The 27,272-nt window shown below is 47.8% G+C and overlaps 2 protein-coding genes and 1 pseudogene across 2 annotated transcripts; 2 read left to right on the plus strand and 1 right to left on the minus strand.

The window, feature by feature from the left end:
- The first annotated feature begins 556 nt into the window (after positions 1-556).
- LOC120667434 lies at positions 557-2,767 on the plus strand (annotated as a pseudogene).
- Positions 2,768-4,838: 2,071 nt separating this feature from the next.
- LOC120664446 (RGG repeats nuclear RNA binding protein A-like) lies at positions 4,839-8,358 on the minus strand. The gene is made up of 6 exons (XM_039943690.1): positions 7,949-8,358; positions 7,363-7,768; positions 7,116-7,257; positions 5,540-5,698; positions 5,398-5,457; positions 4,839-5,305 (listed from the first exon to the last, which is right to left on the minus strand). Exons 1-6 carry the CDS (start codon positions 8,109-8,111, stop codon positions 5,114-5,116), a joined length of 1,122 nt encoding a protein of 373 aa, XP_039799624.1. The 5' UTR covers positions 8,112-8,358; the 3' UTR covers positions 4,839-5,113.
- A 2,472-nt stretch (positions 8,359-10,830) lies between these two features.
- Positions 10,831-12,108, plus strand: LOC120664447 (transcription factor MYBS3-like). Its single transcript, XM_039943691.1, has 2 exons — positions 10,831-11,521; positions 11,646-12,108. Exons 1-2 carry the CDS (start codon positions 10,892-10,894, stop codon positions 11,910-11,912), a joined length of 897 nt encoding a protein of 298 aa, XP_039799625.1. The 5' UTR covers positions 10,831-10,891; the 3' UTR covers positions 11,913-12,108.
- Positions 12,109-27,272: the final 15,164 nt, after the last annotated feature.

Here is a 27,272-nt window from a genome sequence, read left to right on the forward strand (position 1 = left end):
CAATCTGCACGCCATCCATCCACAGGTCCAGATAGTTGTACCGCATGGATCGCCACCGGCCACCAGTTAGTTATGCGGGCTCAAAGCCCCATAGGCCCAGATGAAACCCCCCACCTTCATTTTTCAAATTTTGTTTGGTTTATCGGGCCGCCTAACACCGTTCCACGTCAGCGTGACGGGTCAAGGTCGCGGGGTTGCATTGCATGGCGCACCGTGCGCGGGCGCCGGACGTGTCGGCATGGCCTGCACCCGCGGCGCAGCGAGGGGACGGCGACCGCACAACGGCCTCCCGCTACCCTGCGTCGCGCACACTGCTGGCTGCCCCCCCGGCCGGCAGTTGAAAAGCCCGGCATGGCCGCGGCGCGGCGAGCCCAAACCAGACCAGAGCCAGGAGAGCGAGCCCCCGGCGCGCGCTAAATTTGGTACCCACGGCCGTTACAGCGGAGCCGCGCCGCCGCTCCGATATAAGCCTCCCCGGCGCCTGCCGCCCCTCCTCGGTTCTTCCCGCCTCGCGGTAAGGATCCACCCCGCCTCGAGTGTCCCTTGCGCTCGGCCGCCACGAGCCTAGGGCACCGGGTGAGGTTGCCGCCCTTAGCTTGCTCGGCTTGCTCCTCCATCCCGCCGTCCGCCTTGGTCGTCTTCCCTTCCGTCCCCTTCTGCCTTGTTGAGCTTTGCCGATTGATCGAGGAAGGGGAGAAGGAATTGAATTGAACGCAGGAGGAGAAAAAGGGGCAGAAAGAAAGACATGGAAACTGTAGGTTCGAGGTAGTTTTTTATTCCGCCATTTCTTTCCGTGGCGTCAAAGGTCGTGTTTTCGGTGGGGCAGGCGCCTGTTGGGCTCCGATCCATCGCGGATCGATGGGATCTCATCCCGCCGTCGTTAGAGGGCTCCTCCGATCCTCCACCGTGTGGTAGCGGAAGAGACGACGGAGGGACCGGCGGAGGCCACAATGTCGTCGGCCGGGGCCGCCACCGCCGCATGCGCGGCGAGGGACGAGCTCGGCCTCCTCCCGCTCCGCCCCGCCCCGGACGGCTCCATCACGATCTACCTCACCGCGCCGGGCCTCGCCGTGATGCCCATGCGGGTCATGGCCACCGACTCCATCGCCTCGGTCAAGCTCCGCGTCCAGACGTCCCAGGGCGTCATCGTCCGCAAGCAGAAGCTCGTCTTCCACGGCCGCGAGCTCGCCCGCAACGACTGCCGCGTCCGGGATTACGGCGTCGCCGACGGCAACGTGATCCACCTGGTCATCCGCATCCCCGACCTCCGCCACATCACCGTCGAGACCGTCCATGGCAGCAAGTTCAGGTTCCGCGTCGAGCCCGGCCGCACCGTCGGCTACGTCAAGCAGCAGATCGCCAAGGACAGCCGCCTCGACCCCGCGCACCCCGACGAGCAGACGCTCGTCCTCGAGGGCGAGGAGCTCGACGACCGCCACCTCATCCACAACGTCTGCAGGATCGACGGCGCGGTCCTCCACCTGCTGGTGCAGCGCTCGGCCAAGGCCAGGGACTTCGAGGTCTCCATCGTCGCGCGCGACGCCGCCCAGCACCAGCCGCTGCCACGGGACATCGGGATCGAGCCCGTCGTCGGCAACCCCAAGGCGCTCCGCGACCTGGTGAGCGCCGTGCGCGCCGGAATGGAGAATGGGAACGCGCCGATCATGTCGTCGGAGGGCACGGGGGGCGCCTACTTCATGCAGGACGCGTCGGGGCACCAGCACGTCGCCGTGTTCAAGCCGGTGGACGAGGAGCCCATGGCCGCCAACAACCCGCGCGGCCTCCCCGTGTCGTCCACCGGCGAAGGGCTCAAGAAAGGGACGCGCGTCGGCGAGGGGGCTCGCAGGGAGGTCGCCGCCTACATCCTCGACCACCCGCTCGGTGGCCGCCGGTCGTTCACCGGCCATGGCGCCGCGGGCTTCGCCGGCGTTCCCCCGACCGCGCTCGTCAGGTGCATGCACAAAGGCTTCAGGCAGCCCGAAGGGAGTGCCCAGCCGCCGGCGTTCAAGCTCGGATCCATGCAGGCCTTCGTCAAGAACTGCGGGAGCTGCGAGGACATGGGACCCCGCGCCTTCCCGGTTCAGGAGGTCCACAAGATCTGCGTGCTGGACATACGCCTGGCCAATGCGGACCGGCATGCCGGGAACATCCTCGTCTGCAGAGATGACCAAGGGCGCGGCGTGTCGCTGGTGCCCATCGACCATGGATACTGTCTCCCCGAGAGCGTGAGTTCCATTTCTTTCTTTCACTTGGATGATATATATAGTATCTTGTTTTAGCTCGATGATATATATATATATATCGTTTGGCTCATCGTGTACACTGTATCTCTGTGCAATCTGCAGTTCGAGGACTGCACGTTCGAGTGGCTCTACTGGCCTCAGTCGCGGGAGCCTTTCAGCGGCGAGGCCGTGGAGTACGTGAGGTGCCTGGACGCCGAGGAGGACATCGCCATCCTCCGGTTCCACGGCTGGGAGGTGTCCCGCGAGTGCGCGCGCACCCTGCGCGTCGCCACCATGCTGCTGAAGAAGGGCGTCGAGAGAGGGCTCACGGCCTTCCATATCGGGAGCATCCTGTGCAGAGAGACCCTGACCAGGGTCCAGGGAGTCCGTGATCGAGGAGATGGTCCGTGAGGCCCAGGCCCTAGTTGACGATGATGGTGCTCCTCGTGCTCGTGGTGCTGGAGGAAACGAAACTGCTTTCTTGCAGGCAGTTTCGGGAATCATGGACCGCCGTCTCGACGAACTATCATCGGAGCAAAAGTGATTAAGACAAGTTCTTGTTGAAATATTGGTGTCATCATCACCCTTTCCCACGAATATATATATATATATATATATATATATATATATATATATATATATATATATATATATATATATATATATATATATTGCAAATAAGAGAAAGGGGGTGAAACTAATAAAAAGGATCGAGCACGTATTCGATCTGTAGTAGTATATGTTGCGTGTATATATCAGTATACAATGGGATTGTCAATGATATCTATCTATACTAAAAACATAAGCACTCCTAGGTTTGCGCTATGTCACACATCTTTAACGTTTGATTATTATCGGCGCGAGTTAGAAGGTGGTGTGTAGGCTTGCAAGCTGCTGAAGTAGTAATGAAGTGTTGAAGCCGAGGGCAAGTTCTTGGAGATGCCAATCACTGTCATGCTATAACCGGATATGAGTCTGATCATGACCTTTGTTGCCGTCAAAATGACGGTCATGTGTTGTTGCGTCTGGCTGGGTAGTAAGAATATGGAGGATACCTAGTACATTTGTCACGCGTGCTCGATATATACATCACCTCATCCGTATCTTCAGATTCAGTGGAAATATTTATCATGCGTGCTCGATAGATCACCTCATCTGTAGTTCTCCTAGCCTCCCCCACATTAATTTGGCTTTGTTTCGGGTGTCCCACCATGACCAGAGAAGACCGATGGTCAGTATCTTCCTTTCTTCCTTAAGAGACAAGATGCATTCTGCTACTTGCTTTGCAGACGGCGAATTACACAGCCTGATCCTGATATCTTCCATGTTCAGCGCCCTCCAGCACTCTTTGATGTACTTACATTTCAGAAAACAATGTCCACCATCCCCATCCAGCCTCCAACAGACCGGGCATCTCATGTTAAGCAGGATCCCCCTCCTGGCAATGTCCCCCCTCAAAGGCAAGCTGTTGTGTGTGAACCGCCAGAAGAAGTGTCTTATTTTTGGTGGACACTTCAATTGCCATATACATTTCCATCTGAACTCAGGTGTTCCTGCACGCCCCGAGCTTGATCTGCTTGTCCCCTGCTACCGCCAGTGTGTTCGTGTCTTGCCATCATCCAGCACATGATAGGACGACTTCACTTAGAACAAAACAGGTCCTTCTGATCAAAATGCCAGGCTAATAAGCCCTCCATTCCTTGTTTGATCGGAATGCCCAGAATACGAACCATATCTTCCTCCCAGAACACCGCCTTAATTAACTGGTTGTCCCATTCTTCACTCGCTGGATCAATCAATTTCAGAAACACATCGCAGAAGGGTATGGCCACGCGGCGTGTTCGGTCTTTTGGTGATGCCATCAGGTATCCATGGATCAGACCAAATATCGATTTGTGTTCCATCCCCCACTCTCCAAACCAAGCCCTCCTTCAAAGCATGCATGCCCCGAACAAGCAGCAGATCCTGATTTGGTATGTGTGCCTGGAGATGTTTTTGCGGTGATCAAAGAGATGGTACTGCCCAAGCAGTCCTGTGGCGAACCATGATCCAATGAGGTGTTTTTGTTGGGATGAGATTAGCAGTGTTCCTCCGTTTTATGTAACACAACTTATGTAAAACTCAGCATTTTCCCCTTCTTATATGAATGAGCAGGTTTTCCAAAAAGAAAAGGAGGGCATCAATCATTCATACTACGTAGCTTTTGTGTCTGACTATGCAGCTTCCGTTGCTCGTGACAGAAGCCACAGTAAGTGCTTTCTGATGAACCAGCATGATTTGCAGCTGCTGGCGCTCTTTGTAGCCAACTAGCCACATGAGCGTTGGAGCTTCTCGATCCACTGTCGCACAAAAGAGCTCTGCCTCTTCGGTGCGTGCCTGTGCGTGAACCTCCCCAACTCCGATTTTGAGTTCCAAGAAGTACTCTGACCAATGCAGTGCTCTGCTCCTCGTGACCTCATCCTATGGTCTATGGAAGAAGGAATGCAGGATCTCATGCCCACCTTCAGTGAGCAGCCACTCTGTTTGCCTGACGTGGCTCATCCAACATTCGAACACAGTTTCAGAACTTGATCGTAGGCGTGACCATCTTAATTTGTATTCACTGACAGAAACAAGTGGGCCACAATACACGACATGATTTAATTTCTCAGCTGACTAACCACTGGATAGTACATCAGAAACGTTCGATACATAGTCCTATAAAAAAAACAGAAGCGGCTAACACCTGAAAACACAACAGAGCACTCGGTGCACCTAGGATGCACACGGGATACACGACGCGGCGACAAACATACCAGGATAGAACCAGCAGCAGCAACAGTGATGACGCGGAGAAGAGAAGACCCAACGACAGTGAACAAACTTGAGCGAACCTACAGGGAACCGAGCGTCTACGCCAGGGCAGGGAACTGAGCCTGGTCTTCGATCGCTGGAGCTGCAGCTGGTCCCCGATAACCACCGTAGTAACCTCCGCGGAATCCCCCACGCTCACCACGGCCCCTGCCACGGCCACGCCCGCGGCCACTGGGGTTGTAGTACCTCTCACCTTCAGCCGGTTTCAAGAACTCATTGATGCTCAGGGACTTCAGGGAGAAGGGAACAAGCATACCAATTAGGAGATACAGCAACTCAGATTATATCAGACTAAAGCAAACAAGGTGAAAATACCACATACCTTCTTTGCACGCTCATCTCTTTCTGCATTTTCTTTCTTTTTCAAGTCCTTGTCAGAGCCCTTGAATCATGTGCAGAGTTAGGTTAAGATCAAAACCAGCTGAGCCACAGGAAGAGGAAAGAACAGCACATGCACAACTTACCAGCTTGATAAACACTTCATCAGCATCCTTTTTAACAGACAGTTGTTGCATGGACTGCAGCTCCTTATCAATTTCAACTTTTCTCTCCTCAGCCTTAAGGGCAAGCAGAGCTTTCCGCTTCTCCTCCAGTACTTTCTCATATTCCTCTAGAGTCATCTCCTGCATAATGGTTGGAGCAAATGCTATTTTAGTCCACATTTTGATGATAAATGGCATCCGAACTTAATTCCAGTTAATTTGTAGGCATGAAACAAAAGTATCAGAATGAAGGCAAACATGTACGAGTATCCATACAAACGCACAGGAACGGCATATAAAAGCAGAAATAGAAAAACCCAAAGATCCAATAAAAACACTGCAATGGGGGAAAAGGAAACTGCAGGGAGTAATGCTACTCTTACCATAACTGAATGTTCATGATTATTTTACAGGAAACACAAATATCCCAAAAAGAACCTTAGAAGCAAAACTTGTAAGCGATTGGCATGTAATGGGTAAAACAAAGAACCAAAAAAGATTTCTAAGTATATCATTCATGCAACAGAAACTCTGGGCCTAAACAGCATCACATCTGATGCGTGCAATCATTACATCTAAGTCTCTAAGGGAGTGTTTGGATGCAGGGTTTACTTCAGGAACTTCGGCCCTAAAGAGATCTGAATCTAAATTGCCCATATCTGAACCAGGCCTGGGAGTAGATCCTTGCCCACGAACAATTGATTTAGGAGTTAGAACCATTTATTGGTTAGATGAAATTAAGGAAATTAAGAACCGAGATGGGTCAAACTGAATAATAGTAATCCACTTCTTTTGGGTGTTGCTACGCTTATTGGATCAGCTAGATTTGTTAAAAAACAGATCAACATTCAGCAAATGAGAGTAATATGTGCATAAATTTGCATTTTACAGTATATGGTGAAAACTGGGGGTCAATGGTTTACCGTAGTCAGTTAAAAGCTGGCACAAGGATTTTACATGACATGAAATGTAGCATTATTGGAAACTACCAAAAGGTATAGTGAAAGCATACAGGCTTATTTGGATGGCACCGTGGAAAAGTTGCCTGGGCCAGGCAGCTCATCCAGGCCATCGATTTCGTGCGCCTGGGGTCACGATGGCTGCGTGGCAGCAGCTGCCTGGGTGAGGCGTTCATCCAAACAAGTCCACAATCTGATAGAGATTCACTATATTTGGAAAAATAAGAAAAACTAATGCAAATCAGGACTCAGGAGTGCCAGGACAATAAGAAAATAATGCAGTTATGAGAAATAGAACGCCAGTCCCTTGGTACAGTGACAAAACTCAGATTAGTCCCACATACGAGCTTGATTTGAGTGAAACTAAAAGAATCACAAATATTTCCACTGATCTAGGCAACATTTTGTTCAGAGATATATGCTAAGTTTCAGGACAATTTAAAATGCCATAATATCTAAAACAATGAAACGGTTGGTGCTGGCATGTTCAGGGTGCTAACATAACCCTGTACAGCGCGATCTAGCCATACTAAACCCAAACACATTGCAAAAGTGTCATGTGGTAAAGGGAATAGCATAGTACAAACCAAAAAATATACCTTATCCTCAGGTTCCTTTTCTTCCTCTTCATTCTCCACACCCTCCTTGTCCTTCTCAACCTCGGACTGTGGTGCATCTTCAGGCTTCTCATCCTCAGCCGCAGCAGTAGTCTCCTCAACATTTACAGCCTCCACAGCATCCCTAATTAGCACAAAGAAAAGGTCAGAACTCAGTTATCCTATCAATCTACCATAAGTAAAAAGCAAGTCAATATATAAAATTACAGACTCAAAGAACCATCTTAACTGTGCAAGGCCTTCATCAGTTACAGTTCCCCAATTGCCACGTCCTGCCCCCTCGCGCTTCATCTCATAGCCACGGCCAGTGCCGCTGTGGCGCTCATATGCCCGGCGTGGACGCCCAAACTCATCCACAGCCTGCCCATCAACAAAGCCACCACGACGGCCGCCTCCACGGTAAGGTTGGCGCGGTCCGCGGCCCCTCTCTGCCTGCCTCCCCTCACCGTTTTCACCGCGAGCCACTCCCCCATCTCCAAAGCCACCACCATACCCTCCCTCAAAGCCATTGGCATCAGCATCGCCGAAATCTCGCCTTGGGCCAGTCCTGCCACTACGGCCGCCTCTTCCACGTCCTGGACCACCACGTCCAGCTCCATCGCGTGGCGGAGCACCATAGTTCCTGACCTCCCTCACTGTAATCACATAGGGGCATATCATTGACGAATAATAAAAAATGAGAACAAAAGAGTGAAATTTCACAAAATAATCAAAACTCCGAGTTTGAAAAGGCAACCGTGGATCTCAAAATCGGATAATTGCTACCAAACATCTACAACAACGTTGGAAGCGTATACATATCACTATGAACTCACCAGCCTGCGCGGGCGGCGGAGGTTTGGTGGGCAGCTTGGCCGGCGCGGGCGCGGGCGCCGGCTTGGGCGCCGCTGCCGCCTTCTTCTCTGCAGCAGCGAGGAGGTCGACGGGGTCGTCGTTGTCGACATCCCCAAGGAGATCGAATTGGTTCCTCGACGCCATTTCCGCTTGCTCTAATCCCCAAACCGCGATACAACTAGCGGTCCAATCCCCAAACCCCGATAGAAACCTAGCACACGGCGACCAGAGACTGAATAGCCATGAATAGGTGCGAGAGCTCTAGGGTTTGTACACTGCGGGATGCCGCAAAACCCTAGCCGCCAGTGAGCTTCGCCTGGTTTGGCTCTCGTCCGGTACAAGGGACAGGAGCTGTGCTGTGTGTACGGCCACCCGGTTGCCTTCCTCTTTCAGACCACGGGCTCACTATTTTATCATTTCCATTTATCAAATGACGGGAAAGGGTATAAAGTGTGGAGATAATTACAGACATATATATAACTGTGGGAACCCAATATTAGGGGTAATTCTGTCAATTTGAGGCGTTGCCCCAGAAGTATTGTGTTGGGCTTTAGATATAACTAGGTAGGATGGCGCGCTATGCGCGCCTGTAGCAAAAGGTTTGATTTAAAATTATAATAAAAATATATTATTATGTGCTATAGTTAAAGCAATATCGTGTTGATGTATTTTAACAATATGTTGATGTATTGAATGAAGTCTGAAAGTTAAAGTACATAGGTATAGTAGTTTAAAGTCTGACAGCACGCTAAATGTATAGATATATATATTTTTAGGTTTTTTTTGTTTTATGTTAGTAGGTACGGTAGGTGAATTGATTTATATTTATTATTGATTTCGGTAGGGTAAAAGAAAAATTTAGTAATTTGTAGTAGGTATAGTTCATGAATTGTCATACAATTATATTTTGCGAATTAAAATCCATTAAGTAGTAGGGGCTAGCACATGTAAATGTAATTGATGTTTATTATGTTCGTGTAAATAAATAATTAAATATATTTTATGAATGAATTCCAATTGAATATTATGTGGGTACCACCTGAATAGCACACAGGACCCACGTTGGTTCTGCATAAATAGTACATGTAGGAATTCATTTTTTGTATGTTAACAGATATAGTTGATGGATTAGCTTGCACTAATTATTAATTTTGGTAGAAAAAATCATAAGATTAGAAATGAATGGATGATTCAATTATATTTTGTGAGTTTACAAAGTGAAAACAAAATCCAATAAGTAATAGATGTGAATGTTTTGGTAGAAAAAATCATAAGATTAGGAATGAATGGATGATTCAATTATATTTTGCGAGTTCACAAAGTGAAAACAAAATCCAATAAGTATTCATGAATTGTCATACAATTATATTTTGCGAATTAAAATCCATTAAGTAGTAGGGGCTAGCACATGTAGATGTAATTGATGTTTATTATGTTCGTGTAAATAAATAATTAAACATATTTTATGAATGAATTCCAATTGAATATTATGTGGGTACCACCTGAATAGCACACAGGACCCACGTTGGTTCTGCATAAATAGTACATGTAGGAATTCATTTTTTTATGTTAACAGATATAGTTGATGGATTAGCTTGCATTAATTATTAATTTTGGTAGAAAAAATCATAAAATTAGGAATGAATGGATGATTCAATTATATTTTGTGAGTTCACAAAGTGAAAACAAAATCCAATAAGTAATAGAGGTGAATGTAGTATATATATATTTTTTGTGTATAAAGAAAAAGTAAACATGTAAACACGTGGGGGCCAGATGTTTTTATTTTTTTACAATTCTATTATTTTTTATTATGAATTATATTTTTATTATTTTTTTATTATGAACAGTGCCCGGGCCCACATGAACAGTACTTCAATATTATTATATAGTACGAACAGTGCCCGGCCCCACATGAACAGTGCCCCCCGGCCCCACGTGAACAGTACCGCCGGGCCCACGTGGGGCCGCGACTCACGGCAGCGCTCCAAATTTTGGAGCTTTAGTATATGTACTCAATAAACGCGTGGAATTGAACCCAATAAGCCAGGACGCGCCTTTTTATTATATTATACAGTGCAATGTTGGAATGTCAAAGTTTTTAGGCACAATTTTTTAGCACCCAGTAAAAACTAAGAAATTACATAATGTAATATCCTCCCTAAGAAAAATATAAGGAAAATCATGACAGCATGGTTAGTAGAATTTACCAGCAGAAGCTTGTGTGGTGAGGATGCCTTTTGGCTGATGATCATTATTGGATTAGACAAAGTTGGGGCTAATAGAGATCCGAGATCTTGAATCTAGCAGGCCTTGTCATGCATGTACTGTGCTGAAGCTAGAGAGGCAACCAGAGCTAGTGGATCAGAGATCATTAGCACTACTTTTGCTAGTGACCAATTAGGTAGCTGTCCGATATCTTCAGGCTCCCTGAAGCAAATCAAAAGCAGATCGATAGCAGGCCAGCAGGGCCCAAACAAACCACTGGCACAATCCTATACATTTTCACTTTCCTTCCATCACAAATAAATCAGGAACAGTGAACTGGGTCATGAAATTTATATATATGCCTGTCTCCATCATGGACTGACAAGCACTTTGCTCAAATCTCTTGCCTTACCGGTGGTTCAAAGATCCTTCCAGTGAGAGAAGATCATGCTGCAATTGTGCTGAGACTGATTGAATTAGTTAAGCACAAATCAGGAGGTTAGTGCAGTGACAGTGTATGGTCACCAAGAAATCAAGCAAGAATATATCCAAAACTACTACGTACATGAAAACGACGGCTCCAATTATTGTTATCTCCGCCGGTGTTGGCGTTTCATATGGCCATATATATATTTGCAGCGGCTGTTCTGCGAGGCAATAATTCTCCTGAGGAGGAAGTGAGGATTGGGATAGCCTTCCTTTTTTATACATGCAAAATGCATACCGTGGCGAGCAGATGCTCCCGCTGTGGCGGCGGCTGCGGCCACAGCTCGATAGCTTGCCGCGTCGCCGCCACCGCAGACCAGAGAGGAGGTGAGGCCGCCACCATGCGCAGCGGCGGAGGCGCTGCCGCTGGGCTGAGGCTCTTTGGGGTGCAGCTCGGTGCCGCCGCGGCAGGTGGCGCCGCTTCGCCGGCGTTGCAGCTGCACAAGAGCTACAGCGTGGACTGCCTGAACCTGCAGGGTTCTGCTCCCGCCTATGCTGCTCTCGTCGCGGCTCCTCTGCTTCTGTCGCCGTCGCCGTCGTCGGCTTTGCTCCTGTCGATCGACGAGTGCTCGACGGAGAGAGCCACCGACGGCGGCGGCTACCTCTCCGACGACGGTGCTCGCGGCGGCACGGCGTTGCGGGAGAGGAAGAAGGGCGTTCCGTGGAGCGAGGAGGAGCACAGGCTGTTCTTGGAGGGGCTGGAGAAGCTCGGCAGGGGCGACTGGCGAGGCATCTCCCGGGGCTTCGTCACCACGCGGACGCCCACGCAGGTCGCCAGCCACGCGCAGAAGTTCTTCCTCAGGCAGAACAGCGCGGGGAAGAAGAGCAACGCAAAGCGCCGGTCCAGCCTCTTCGACCTGGTAATCAAAGTCGCAGGCAGCAGCTGCACACAATGCAATTCTGAATCTTTCAGCTTACTTTTCGGAAGAACAAAATGATCTGAACGCATGCCTAAATCCTAATAATTGTACATGTCGATGACAGGTTCAGAATTGTGAGAATGGACTCGTCTCCGATTCTTCGGACGGCAAGGCCGCCGCAACCTCGGAATCTTTGTCTCCGAAGGCATCGTGCGATGTGTACCGGAAGGAGTCGACGGCCATCCATGAGAGGATGACAAGACCTTCGTCAGAGCGCGCACCAGTTTCAGAGAAAGTTACAGGGGCGACAGAGCAAGCTCACGGGTACCACTGCTCTCCGCTAAACCTGGAGCTCGGCATGTCCCTGACGACGCCATCCATCGGAACCTAGCAGTCTCTTGAAGATGGCAAGTGCGGCGAAAAGCTGAAGCCAGTAGCTGCCCCCCACAGCCATGAAGATGGTTGTAATCGAAGCTTGTAATCCAGCACCCTTATCCAGATAATTACAGGAATCAGAATATTGTTTTCCCTGAAAACAGCAGCAGTAAACCTGCTACTTTACCGAGAAAATGATGTTCACTAGAGTACTGCACGTCTGCACCAACTTATCTGCACTTGGGCTGCTGCAATGAAGCAGAAAACTACTCTCCACCTGAACTTTTTGCTTGCGGCCGGTATGACCCGAAAGTAGAGTGAACAAATGACAATTTGGGCACTTGATTGGGAAAGCCGAACTGACGTGGTCACCGCATCGACAAAGTGGTTGCAGTGTCAATGGCAATTGGCAAGCATTTGGCACGATTATAATTCTACTATAGTGCGTCAGTGCGCGTCTGCGCCACTCGTTAATCGGGCTAGCATTCGGTGCTAGGTTCACGTCCGCTGTCCACAGTCCGGATTCAGCCAGCTACTCATGTCAACCAGAGTGCCTTTTTGTCTCCTACATATATGTGGTGCCATATATATGATACATATGCCTTTTTGTAAGTGCAAAATAAAGAAGATGGAAACATGCATGCCTTGGGTATGTGGCGTCTTGCCGAGAGCCGGATGTGCATTCGCCAATAATGTGACTGTGAGGAAGATTAAGACGTGTCATCCAAATCGAAGACGGCCGCCTCCCTTTCCTTTTTGCTGTGGGGATAAGCGGACAGTGCAGGTCTGTGCGGTATTCTACAAAAGCGAACCAACCTATTGCTTTCATAAAAAAAAGGTCAAGCAGAGTGCTAAGAAAGATGATAAGATATACCACCAATACCTCGTTATATTTTATTTTAAGCAAATACTCCCTCTGTTCCAAATTATAAGTCATTCCAAGAATCTTGGAGAATCAAATCATCTCAACGTTTGACCAAAATTATAGAGAGAAACATAAAAATTTATGACATCAAATAGGTATATTATGAAAATATAACTAACAAGGAATCTAATCTTACTATTACTAAGGAGCCTCCACATGAAGCCACCTAGGATCCTAGGTGGTCACTCTAAAAAAATAGAGAAATCCTATAAATTCTCACAAAAATCAGAAACATCTGGTCATCAATCCAACAACTCTAATTATGATAACCATAGGATGTGTTATCTTTCCTAATAAATTATCCGTCTCTGCCATTATGAAAATAGACTAAAGTAACCCCATAAACATTTATCTAAATTACACATCTCTGCCATTCTAAAAAATTCTAAATTAACCCCCTAATCTTTATATAAAGAGTTAAATACACCAGTGGTCCTCGAACTTGTCCCCAGATGCCACTTAGGTCCACAAACTCGTAAAATCAAAATTTGGCACTATAAACTTGTTAAGTTGTGCCACTTAGATCCATAACCCTTCAAGGGGTATGAATATATGCAAAAAAACCCTTGAGTTTCATCATCTTCTATATCTACATCCTCCGACCGGCCCGCCACGCCCAATGCCACGCGCTGCTCGCCTCCGGCCGCGCGCCGTTCACCTCCGGCCGGCCCGCCTTGCCTGACGCCGTCCGTACCCCTACTCCTCCGTGCTACCACGCGTGCCGCTCCGCCCGCACGCCGCTGGATCCACCCGCCGGGCGGAGGGACGGGGCCTGGTTCCGACGGGCGGCAAACCTCGAGCCGCCAAACCTCCATGGGCCGCGGCGTGGCCGCTGCGCCGCCATGGCCACGCGCGCTGGAGGCCGCGCCGCGCGCAAGTCACGGTTGCCACCGCGCACAGGCCATGGTGAGGGGGCCGGGAAGGTCGCGCGCGACACTTGTCGCCCGTATTCGCCGCCGGAGAGGAGGGAGACACGGCGAACAGGGAGGGGCCCGCCCGGCCGCCACTCCTGCGTAGGCCGCTCGCGTCGGCCGCCGCACGCGCGGATCAGCATGCCGGTCACCACGTCGCCATGGCCACGCGCACTGGAGGCCGCGCCGAGCGCAGGCCACGGTCGCCGCCGTGTCGCTCGAGGTGGGGCGGTGGCGACGAGGGGGCCGATGGAGCTCGAGGTGAGGGGGCCGGGAAGGTCGCGCGCGGCCCTTGTCGCCCGTATTCGCCGCCGGAGAGGGAGGGTCCCGCCCGGCCGCCGCTCCTGCGCAGGCCGCTCGCGCCGGCCGCCATACGCGCATATCAGCATGCCAGCCGCCGCTCTCGCTGCGTGCTCCTGCCACTCGCGTGGATCCGGCCGTGTGCGGGGCCGACAGATGGCAATGAGCGGCGGAGCAGAGCCGGATCCGGCCGCCGTCGTCGTGAGAGAGGAGGGAGCGAGGCCCCGCCGCCGCTCTGCGCAGGGTACCGAGCAAGGGAAGGAGGAGGAGTGCACGGTGGGGGAGAGGGAGCGTGGAGGGCCGGTGCGGTGAGGCGGGGAGGAGGGGTGCGCGCCAACCGCTCGCCGGCAAAATAAAATCTATCGGAACCAGATAATGACAAATATATATATTTTAGAGTATGTGTTCGAATATTTAATAGATGAAAAGAGCGTGAGATAGATAATTATAATTATTAATCTTATTCTTATATTAATTCTAATTAGCCCGTACAGGAGCACGGATTGATAGACTAGTAATACTTAATTGGTATCATAATTGTTATTATCTTGTTATATAAATTTAGTTAAATTTGAAAAACTTTGACTCTCCAAGATTCTTGGAATGATTTATAATTTGGAATGAAAGGGGTATATTGCATATCTTAGTTCTAGTACAAACACTTCCCACCTCTCTAGGAGAGACTAAGTTAGCAGATCTCGATATTGACAAAATCACTACGGACGACTCGTTATTGACGGGCAGGCACGTCGTCTACGAGCGGAAAGGTCGCGGTGAGCAAAGACATATCGCATGGTACTGTTCGTAGGTAAGACAAGACGGCGGCGTCAGCATATGCGGTCGAGTGTGACGATGACTGGTCACCGACATGTACAGCGGTGATGCCGCAAATGAAATCTTGTCCAGGATAAAGGAGCGCGCAGGCGTCTCCTGGCCATGCAATCTTGGGGCTACCCACCCTGGATCAAGGCGCTTATCATTCATTCATGTTTCGTCCATTGGCAAAGTGGAGGGAGTCTGACTCGGGCGTTACACGGGCAGTGTCCAAGATCCGGCGTTTTGGACGCACTGGGATTGCGAAGAGCCCTTTCGAGCGACAGCGACGCGCGAGCTACCCTGTCTCCTCCGGCCCTTTCGACTTGGTTTGGTGGAGATGTAGGGAGGGCGAGAGGCCCCACTGCTGACGTGGGTTGCCAGCCGGGCGGAATTGTCAAAGGAGCATGCTCGCTCGAGGCACTTCGCTTTGTTCCTGACTTGTGCATGCCTCCGCGGGCCGTGGCCACATGATAGCAGCCAGGCGAGACGGCGGTGGTGACACACCGCCACGTCGACCGGGATTGTTATCCTTGGTACTCGATGCCCATGCCCGTACGTAGTGTGTGGCGCACGTCCATCGCCGGACGCCGGCGACGGCCGTGCTACGTGCCGACTGCCGACTACCAACCGCCAACGCCAATAGGCACGACAAAAATACGGGGATGGAACTTCAGAACACCCGAATCCAAATTCATGAGTTAAAATAGAAAAAAAAAATCATGTGCCCATGTGCCATGTCTGGGCCGAATCTAAATCATAGCAGATCACCGGGCCCATGGACTTCACATGATGGAAGGGCCGAAGCACGGGAATTTTTTCATTTTTATATTTTTTAAAAATTAAAATTTCAAAAATATATGTCCGTTTTGAAATATTTCAAAAATACCCCCGGTCGCCCCCCGGGCGACAGGCCTTAAGTGAATTTTTTTTTCAAATTCGCAATAAGATCCCTGGAAATAAAAAAAATCTGTCGCCCGTTGGGGGGGGGGGCGACAGGGGCCTGTCGCCCAGCCCACGGGCGACCGCCGCTGGGCCCAGCCCACGGGCGCGGCAGGGGGCCTGTCGCCCCCCCCCCCCCCGGGCGACCGGGGGTACCCCCTATATAAGCTCAAGCCCTCCCCTTCCCTCCTCATTTGAGCCCGAAAATTCCACCAAAAATCCAGAAAAAAAGAGAGGAGTGAGGAGAAGGAAAGCGGCGAAGCCCTGCCGGATTCAGCACTTGTGATCTGCAGGTTAGTACATTTAGTTTAAATATTGTTATATTTAAGTACTATGTATTTTAATATGAGTAATTTGATTTAATTAGTGCTATAGTAGAACCATTTAAGTAGGAGTTCAATGATACTTTAGTTTGTAGTTACGTAGTAGTAAATTAGTTTAGAAAATTAGTAGAACCATTTATGCAGTATAGAATTTGAGTGTCATCACGTAGTTATGAATACTTATATGTTGTAATTGAATTTCATACTTAGTTTTTACGGATTATTGAATAAGGTAGTGAAGTAAAGAGTATAACTCGATAAGTATTATGTGATATATAGATATGTCGAGCAAGATGCAGTTTCAAGTATTTTATGGTGAATACAATGTTATGTATGGGCCAAATGGAGTAGATCTTTCTGCCTTTAAGCGCACATCTAGCGGCATAGATAAACCTCTGGAAAGGAGTTTTGGTTCCATATGTAAGTGGCTGCAGCGTGGGTTCCATGTTGATCCGTTGACACATGTGATCACTGTCCAGTCTATTGTTAATTGGGAGGTAGAAAGTGAATTATGGGAATTAATGATGATACACAGCACTGATGACTGGCAGAAGTACATGCAAGCAGCTCTAGAGCGTGGGTGGCCTTTGGCCATTCTTGTTCAAATCCGGGAGAAGACACAAAATGAAATCCAACATTGTGCAGATCAAGGAACTCCGAGTATTCGAAGAGAGACCAATTATGTTGAGCAAGATGAGTCAGAAGAGACAGAGAACCAAAACATGGGACCACAGGGCCTTGCTGATGAGGGAGAGATGATACATAGCATTCTGGACGAGATGGAGGCAGAAGACCAAACCGCAATAGAGATGGAAGAATATGAAGACTCATCTGATGACGAGCAGTACTCATTGCCAAAAGAGTGGAAAGAGCATGGTTTTGGCAGTCATGTCGCAGAAGATGTACGAAATCAGGAGTGGGAGTACAGAGGGAATGAGGTAGTGCAAGGTGCAACATATCCAAACATTGAAGCCGTAAAAGATGCTGTGAGACTATGGGCAATCTCATTGAAACGAGAATTCAGAGTCGTAAAGTCTGTTAGTAAAGAATATGAGGTGAAGTGTGTGAATGCTGGATGTCCATGGCGAGTACATGCATTCAAGGGAAAATAGAAGTCAAACTGGAAATGTTCCATTGTCACAGAGCACACTTGTTTGCTGTCAGAAGTTCTTCCCTCGCATCGCAATATATCATGCGACTTTGTTGCAAAGCAAATGTATGGGTTTATTATGGACAACCTAAATTATGAGCCAAAAATGATTGTTCGACACATTGAGCAGACTTACCAGTACACCATCAGTTATTTGAAGGCATGGTAGGCTAAACAAAGGGTGTTCGAGATGCGGTTCGGCACATACGAGGCATCATATGATAACCTACCTCGTATGTTATCCCAGGTTGCTGCTATAAATCCTGGAAGCTTTTATGACACATACCTTTTACCAGCCGTGACTAGGGGACAAAGAATTATGCAACGAGCCTTCTTTTGCATAGGTGCTTCTGTTAGAGCATTTCAGTTTTGTCTTCCGGTGATCTGCATTGATGGCACATTTTTGACTGGAAGGTATAAAGGTCAGATACTCACCGCAATCGGTGTAGATTGCAACAACCAAATTGTTCCGCTCGCATTTGCATTTGTTGAGAATGAGAACATAGACAGTTGGTATTGGTTCCTTGAACGAGTGAAGAATCATGTTGTTGCTGCACGTCCAGATGTGTGCCTTATTAGTGATAGGCATGCAGGTATCCTGCAATCAATACTGAAATTGCAACGTGGAACTGCGACAACGCCTCCATTATGGCCTGATGTCCAAAACAGGTGTTGCATTAGGCATATGGGTGCAAATTTCTATGAACACTTCAAGAACAAGGATCTTAAGAACCTGTTTAAGAGATTATGCACCCAAAATCAACAGAGAAAATTCAATGCATTATGGCAGATGCTTGATCAGTTGACTGCAGAGCTAGTGAAGGTAAGGGCATCAGGAGCAGGCACGAGTCAGGCTGCAGAGGCTAGGGATTCAATTGAGAAGCCATTTTCACACTGGATTCGAGGTGCACCTAAGGAGAAATGGTCATTCCTTTATGATACCAACGGAATACGGTATGATATTCAGACAACGAACCATGCAGAGTGTTTCAATATGGTTATGCGTTCTTGTCGTGCCTTTCCACTTGGGGGAATTGTTGAGTTCATCATGTATGGGTGCATGAAGTATTTCAGAGAGCGTTACACGGCTGCAAGCATAAACATCAGCAACCCCCAAATTCAGTTTTGCAAAAGAGTGACACAATATATGCAAGAGAAGATTGAAAAGGCCAAACTGCACCGCGTCATATCCACAGGTACAATGGAGCATAGATTTGAGGTTCTATATAAGGATAGAAGTGGTCGTGGTATCCGTAGAGATAGAGTGGTACAGGAGAGTTTGATTACAGTTGATGGCAAAGCATTCTGCTCCTGCATGAAGCCTAAGTTATTGCATATGCCATGCTCCCATCTCATTGCGGCATGTGCAGAGTCTGCGTTACAGCCAGGACTATTTGTTTCACCGTACTTCAGCAAGGAAGCAGCTGTATCCACATGGAGACATGAGGTATACGGGATTGGAATTGTGGGGCTTTTCACTCAGGATAATGAGAATAAGATGTTTATTCCTGATCCAGCCACTAAGAAAGGCAAAGGCCGCCGTCAGACACGTCGTATTCGGAATGGTATGGACGAGTCGGAAGCAAGCAAGGCACAAAAGCGTTGCAGCCAATGTGGATCATTGAGTCACAACTACAAGAAGTGTTCTCAGAATGCACTTCACGATGCTGCTGACGTCGGTCCTTCCGGAAATCCCAGAGATGGAGCACCTCCTACGTTCAGACGAGCATCGGCGAGAATTGCTCGTGGAAGGCATTCGGTGTCATGATCCACAATTGTATTTCATTATTTGTAATATGTAGTAATGAAATATGGCAGGTATATAATGAAGTATTATTGTATTTATGTGTCCAGTTTGTATGAAATATATATTTACCTATGTGTTCTCATATATTTTTGAATGCAGGTATGGAGATGGACTCCTTGCTAGACCCAGTGATCGACTCGAGCCACAGGTCTTACTTTGCAGCTGTTGAGCACCGAGCCCTAGAGGTGCTACGTCCTCGTCCACCCGGCGAGGCGATCTCTATACACCACGATTGGTGTGATCGGTATGTAATGAAATATTATTGTTTATCACTTTTGTATTCGTCGGTATTCCTTTGTTTCGACATTTTTTGTTTTTTGCAGGTCACCAAGATCCAGCCGTGGGTGGACCAATGGGAACAGGCAGACGAGCACTTGGTCCATCCAACAGGACCACACACAGATAGCTCCTTTAGGGCTTACCTCACCTGGTACTTACCCCGGACTCGGGCTCGTCTGGTTTTTGTTGACACTCACCCGCAGCCACACCAGGCGAGGCCTCAGGATGGCTATGCCCGGCACCACGTGGAGGCACTAGCTGGCGCGGTGAGTCTCTTGATCATATTTGCATATATATAATCATATTCATAAGATAATTCATGTGTTTGTAACTTTACTGAATTGATGCAGCTTCACCTTTGCAACATGATGGAGACGGACTGCTCGACTTACCTGACGAGGATACGTGCCGGATCCCCAATGACCCAGTTTGAGCAGACAGAGGCATGGTCGAGGCAGCGTGATCAGTTGCGTCAGGTAGCGCACAACTTCGGAAGCCGTGTGCAGTACGAAGACAGCCACGGGTCGTCTCAGGCCTCGTCGTCGTTCCCGTGTCCGTCGACCATGCACGGGCCGACGTCGCAGTTCTTCCCAAGTGCAGGTAACGTACATATCTCTTTAAAATTACATCAAGTGTTCCTACATATTTACTAATATCACATACAGGATACGATCCAGCTACTGCGTTCGGCCATACTGGAATGTTTAGAGGGACAGCACCAGTTGGCGGACCGTATCCAGGGATGGTACCGGGGCCACAGATACCGGCCTACACAGGTTAATTTATGTTTCGTATTTCGGTTTCTACATGTCATTACGAAATATACGAGCGTACGCTAACATCCACATTTTTTGCGTAGGATTCTACCCCGATGCGGGCGCCGGACCTTCTTCTTCCTCCTTTCGACCAGATAACGAGACATTCACCTTAGACGACTTCGACAGCTTCAGTCCAGAAGAGCCTGCCGCGCAAGGTGACCCCGATGTCTTGGGGTATTCACAGCTAGGAGGAGCACCACTTGAGATCTCTCAGCAGCAGACACCGCAGCCCCTTGCGCGTCCTGAGCGACAGGTGAGGTCTCCGGATGTTCTCACCTACTCCGAGGGACATGTCCGTGCCCAGCAGAGGGCTAAGAGGGTCCGACGCCCTAGGGGTGGTTAGATGTATATGATGTTTATTTGTAATGAGATAGCTGTGGACCGTTTATTTGTATCCGATGTTTATGATTGTGGTAGGTTACTTGTCATTTGTTTCTATAGATATTATTGATGTGAACTTATTATGTTTGTGGGTTCCATAATGGTCGTGAAATAAGGGAAGTTCTTGCGATTTTTTCCCGTGAATTAATGAAGGACAAGTTACGTGCGGTAGGAGTTAGCGGCCGAGATCTTGCCGACGATGATGACGAATACACGCTCAAATAGCTCAAAATAGGTTCCTGAAAAAATAAAAGTCCCTGGAAAAAAGGGGGGGCTGTCGCCCCCTCCAACGGGCGACAGGGGCCTGTCGGCCGAGGGGTGGGCGACAGGCCCCTGTCGCCCGTTGGGGGGGGGGGGGGGCGACAGGTCTCCCCTTTTTTTTTTCTCCAGGGACTTCGTTGCAAATTGGAAGAAAAAAAATTACACTTTGGGCCTGTCGCCCTATGGGAGGGCGACCGGGGTATATTTTTGAAATATTTGAAAATAGACATATATTTTTGAAATTTTAATTTTTAAAAAATATAAAAATGAAAAATGTCCGAAGCACGAAGGTGAGGAAAACAGCAAAACGAATAACTAAAGCCTGGCGTCGCCAGGACTCGAACAGGAGGACCTTCAATGTGTTAGACTGACGTGACAGCCAATTACACCACGGCACCATGGGCAACTTTTCTTGGAATATCACAGTAATTAAACATAATATTATTCACTCAACACAGTCCTTTTTCTTTTTTGCGAGGTCACTCGACATGTTGTACTCTAGAACAAGGCTCGTCGCGATTCCAGTGGGTTTGGCACTAGGCTAGATGCATAGGAATCGTCACAAAGAGTTCGGCAAAACACGAATCCAATGGCTCAATTCCTCTAAACACGAAGCATCCCAAAAGAGGAGAAATCAAATCCAAAACGCAAGAGAGGAAGGGGAAAACGAATACTCAGCACACATAGATGATCTCAACAAGATTTCATTCATAAATTTCAGAGGAATTCACCTATACAAAGCTAGAGCCATCCGCCCATCATCCTACCCACTAAAATTGAGAGATTAGCTAAACCCTAACCCTCTTTTGCGTTGGAGTCCTTGGCCCTAACCTGGAGCAGGGGCAGGTGTAAGCATCTAGGCCCTCAAGGTATGTTTCGGTGATTAATGACAACCATTATTGTGACTAATGAGTTTGTGCAGCTTAATAGATCATTATCGCTCATTTGGTCATATGTCAAGAGAGGCCCCTCAATTTCGGTCATTCAAAAAGGCGATCTCGGCTTTTAACTTATATTTGACAAGGCTAAGGATCTTTCTAGTCCTAAGTGTCACAAGGTTGAGAAGGACACTTAGGTTAGTATAGGTTTTATAGTTTTGTAGTGATCGCACTATTAAGAGGGGTTCATGAGTTAGTAGCTTGATCAAACTTGAGTTGGCCCTAGAAATATTACACACTCACTCAAAAACAGCAAAAGATGGTCAATAGAAGTCAACACAACTCTTGGAAGAAGAAACAATCAAAGTCACATTCGAATCCAAGTCAAAACAGCTGAAAACAAAGAAAATCAGTAGCACCGGTTGAACCGGTGCACGAGCATCGGAGCATCCGATGCATGGCGGAAGGACCGATGCCCTGTCGGTCCATCTTCTCTGGATGAAGGCAGACATCAAGTAAAGCACCGGTTGAACCGATGGTCAAGAAGATAAGCACCGGTGCAATGAAAGTCCTTTGTTCCAGAGAGCATGTTTTGGTGGACTTCAACATCTCTTCAGCACCGGTTGAACCGACGGTTCAGAATCAAAGCACCGGTGCAATGAAAGTCCTTTGTTCCAGAGAGCATGTTTGATGGACTCCAACTTCTCTTCAGCACCGGTTGAACCGATGGTTCAGAAACAAAGCACCGGTGCATTGGATGTACTTTGTTCCAGAACGCTTGTTTGAGTTGATCAGCGAACCTCATCAGCACCGGTTGAACCGATGCCCCTACGGAGCATGCACCGGTGCAATGACGCAAGCGTGGATACTGTGTCAGAACTCCAACGGCTACTTCTTTGACACAGAGAGACCGGTTGAACCGACGCCCATATTTTCTATACCGTCGGTTCTTCCGGTGGTCACGGTTTTTGTGCAGAAAACCTCCAACGGCTATGTGACCTCCTCCACTCTATATAAGGGTACCCCCTGGTTCATTTCAGTTGCCTTTGACACCTTGAAAACCTGAGGCCACCCTTGAGAAGAAGAAAAAGAGCTTTGAGCAAAAGAGAGAAGATCTAGTGCTTAGTTTGTGCTTCAACCTTGAAGAACTCATCCATTGCAAGTGTAGCAAGTGTGCTTGAGCTATGGCCAACTGAGTGTAGGTCAAGTGAAGGCTTAGGAACTTGTTACTCTTGGTGTTTGGCAGCACCTAGACGATCTTGGTGATCGAAGTGTTTCTCGCGGAGCTTGCCAAGGATTGTGGGAGCCCGGAGAAGAAGATTGTACGTGGCTTGAGCTCCACCACGCCGGGATGGTGAACAGAGACTCTTAGTGAGCGCCCAAGTCTCGGTGACATGGGAGGTGACAAGACTCTTAGTGAGTGTCACAACGTGGATTAGGGGTGTGTGCCAACACATTGACACCACGGGAAAAATCCGGTTGTCTCTTGCACTCTCTTTCATTTCAAGCACTTACTTTCATGCTTTCTTTCATGTGCTTGACCCTAGAGATCATAGCTTAGCTCTACCTTGCTTAGTTTCATATCTTTGTTAGCTTGTGTAGTTTGCTTTGTTTAGCCGGTTGGTGAATTGAGCCTTACTAGCCTTGCATAGGTTAAGGTTGTTTTATTGATTTAGAATTTTGAAAAAGGCCCAATTCACCCCCCCTCTTGGTCCATCGATCCTTACAATTGGTATCAGAGCCTCGTTGCTCATTTGGATCATTAGGCTTCACCGCCTAGAGCTATGGCCAAGATGGGAGGTTCGCCGCCTCACTTCGAGGGCAAGAACTTTGCCTATTGGAAAGTTCGTATGGCCGCATACCTTGATGCGATTGCCCCCGAAGTGTGGTTGGCAACAAAGACCGGGTTCACCGGAACTCCCACCACGGAGCAATTAAAATGGAATGCAAAGGCTAGAAATGCAATTTTCGAAGCCATTAGTGAGGAAGTCTTTGCTAGAGTAAATAGCATGGACTTAGCAAGTGATATATGGAAAGAGCTAATTGAAATTCATGAAGGCTCCACAAAAGTCCGTGAACAAAAATATCACTTGTTTAGAGCAAAATATGATTCTTTTAAAATGCTTGCTCATGAAAATTGCAATGATATGTATTCCCGCTTGAATGTCATTGTCAAGGACATTAATGCTCTTGAAGTTTCCAAAATTGACAGTGGCTCCATCAACCGCAAGATTCTCATGCTCCTTCCGAAGCCCAAGTACAACATTATCAATGCTATGCTTCAAAAGGAGAATCTTGATACAATGGAAGTGGGAGAGCTTGTGGGCGAAATTCGCGCTCATGAAATGAGTATCCTTGGTATGACCGAAGAGCCAACAACAAGCAAGTCAATTGCTCTCAAAACCAAGGCTAACAAATCCCGCAAGCTCAAGATGGTCAAGCAAGAATCAAGCTCAAGCAATGAAGAAGAGGATCATCATGAGAGCTCATCCGATGAAGAAGATGATGGAGAACTTGCTCTCATGATGAGGAAGTTCACACGCTTGAATGACAAGATCAACAAGAAGGGTTTCAACTTTGACCCCAAAAGAAGAATGTTCCGGCCATGGGGAGATGTCAAGAACAAAACTTGCTATAATTGTGGAGAAAAAGGCCACATCTCTCCCGATTGCCCCAAGCCGGACAAAAGGAAGAAGGACAACAAAGGCAAACATCGCCATGATTCAAGTGATGATGAAGAAGATGAGAAGAAGAACAAGAACAAGAAGCTTGGGAAGAAGAAGAGCCATGACAAGAAGACCAAGCTCTTCCCAAAGAAGAAAGGGCACACCAAGAGAAGCTTCTTGGTGGAAAAACAAGAATGGGTGACCGATGTCTCATCAAGCGAAGATTCAAGTGATGAAGAAGACATAGTCACCATCGCCCTCACAAATGAAGAACCATCACTACCTCCACCTCCAATGTGCCTCATGGCAAAAGGTAACACCAAGGTATGTGAGGTAGATAGTGAAGATGAAAGTGATGAAGAGCTTGATCCTTATGAATTCACTAATCTCATTAATGAGTACACGTCCGTCATCAAGAGGGAAAAGGGCAAAGTCAAGATTCTTGAGAGCACTCATGCCAAGTTAGAGCTTGCCCACTCCGACTTGCTTGGCAAGTACAATGACTTGCTCAAAAAGCACAATGAGTCACTTGTACTTACTAAGCAAGTTGAAGAGAGCCACAAAAAGCTTAAACAAGAGCATAGGGAGTTGGCTCACAAATATCAAGAACTTGAATTTGCATATGAAGCAATTGACCCAAGTCTTGAGAACTTTGCTCATGAAACTATTGAGAAGGTCAATGCTTCTACTTCATGTGATGACCTACTCATTAATGCAAATGCCACTAATGCTTTGCCCAAGCTTGTACCTTCTAGGGAAAAGGAATTGATGGATCAAGTGGCAAGCCTCAAGAGTAGTGTGGAGAAGCTCTCAAGAGGAGAATACATCCACAAGGAAATTCTCTTCAACAATGCACGTGACTATGGCAAGAGAGGTCTTGGTTCATTTCCGGAGCCAAATCAAGGCACTACTCCTTCTCCGGAGATCAAGATTAGCTTCATCAAGGAAGTTGGATCATATTGCCAACATTGCCAAGTCACCGGGCACCACACTAGGGAGTGCACTTTACCATCACGTCCTCTTCCTAATTTACCCAAGAATTACTCTTCAATGTTTCAAAATAACCATTTTCTCTTGAGTAAAGTGAAGGGCAAGGTGAAGGCCAAGTTTATTGGCAAACTCACTAAGGAGTCAAAGAAAAAGCTCCCCAAGCAACTTTGGGTCCCAAAAGCTCTTATCACACATGTGCAAGGCCCAAAGCTTGTTTGGGTTCCCAAAACTCAAAAGTGAATTCTCATGTGTGTAGGTGAACTACAAAGCCGGTGGAAAACATTGGGTACTTGATAGCGGTTGCTCTCAACACATGACCGGCAATGATAGCATGTTCACCTCTCTTGAAGACCCCGGCGATCATGAACATGTCACCTATGATGATAACTCAAGGGGAAAAGTTTTAGATTTGGGTAGAATAGCTATCTCTAAAGATTTATCCATTTCTAATGTCTTGTTTGTAGAAGCACTTAGTTTTAATCTTATTTCTATTGCTCAATTGTGTGATCTTGGACTAACGTGTACCTTTGACAAGAATGGTGTTGTAGTAACTCTTGAAGAAGACAAGTCAATGGTATTCACGGGGTTTAGGCATGGCAACATCTATTTAGTGGACTTTTCTTCAAAGCAAACAAGCACCATGACATGCCTCTTCACCAAGTCTTCTCTTGGGTGGCTTTGGCATAGAAGAATTGCTCATATTGGCATGAGCAACCTCAAGAAAGCCCACAAGAGAGGGATGATCACCGGCTTGAAGGACGTCACCTTTGACAAGAACAAGCTATGTAAAGCATGTCAAGCCGGGAAGCAAGTTGCAACACATCATCCCATCAAGACGATGTTGTCTACCTCCAAGCCGCTCGAGCTACTTCACATGGATCTCTTTGGTCCAACTACATACAAGAGCATTGGTGGTAACCTCTATTGCCTAGTAATCGTTGATGATTTTTCACGTTACACTTGGGTTATGTTTCTAGGCGATAAGGGTGAAACTCCGGAACTCTTCAAGACATTTGCAAGAAGAGCTCAAAGGGAGTACAACTCCCCAATTGTGAAGATCCGGAGTGACAACGGCACCGAGTTCAAGAACATGAAGATTGAAGAATGGTGCGATGAAGAGGGTATCAAGCATGAGTTTTCCGCCACCTACACGCCTCAACAAAATGGAGTGGTGGAAAGAAAGAACAAGACACTCATCACCCTAGCAAGAGCAATGTTGGATGATTATGGCACGTCCGAGAAGTTTTGGGCGGAAGCAATCAACACGGCGTGTCATGCATCCAACCGAGTGTATCCCCACCGACTCCTCAAGAAAACTCCATATGAGCTCATCACCGGGAAGAAACCAAATATATCCTACTTTCGAGTTTTTGGTTGTAAATGCTTCATCTATAAGAAGAAAAGGCTCGGTAAGTTTGAAAGTAGATGTGATGAAGGTTTCTTTCTTGGTTATGCATCAAACTCCAAAGCATATAGAGTATTCAATCAAACCTCCGGGTTAGTTGAAGAAACATGTGATGTGGAGTTTGATGAATCTAATGGCTCCCAAGAGGAGGTTGTTGGCTATGAAAATGTAGGTGATGAGGAGATTGATGAAGCCTTGAAAAAGATGTCCATTGGGGATATCAAGCCGGAAGAGGTGCATAAAGGCAATGATCAAGGGGGAGGACCTTCCTCATCTACACCAAGCACCTCCAAGGCACCCCAAGTGGATAAAGATCAAGAAAAAGATGATCCACTACCTCAAGAAGATGTGCCAACACCAACACCCCAAGTCCAAGAACAAGAAGAGCAAAGTGTTCCACAACAAGTACAAGTCACACAAGATCCACCCCAACAACCATCCACGCAGATACCGCTAGTGAAGCATGGTCGCATCTCCAAGGATCATCCAATTGGTCAAATCATTGGTAGTCCTTCCAAGGGAGTAAG

Source organism: Panicum virgatum, chromosome 3N (assembly GCF_016808335.1).
Source record: "Panicum virgatum strain AP13 chromosome 3N, P.virgatum_v5, whole genome shotgun sequence".
NCBI classification, from domain to species: Eukaryota; Viridiplantae; Streptophyta; class Magnoliopsida; order Poales; family Poaceae; genus Panicum; species Panicum virgatum.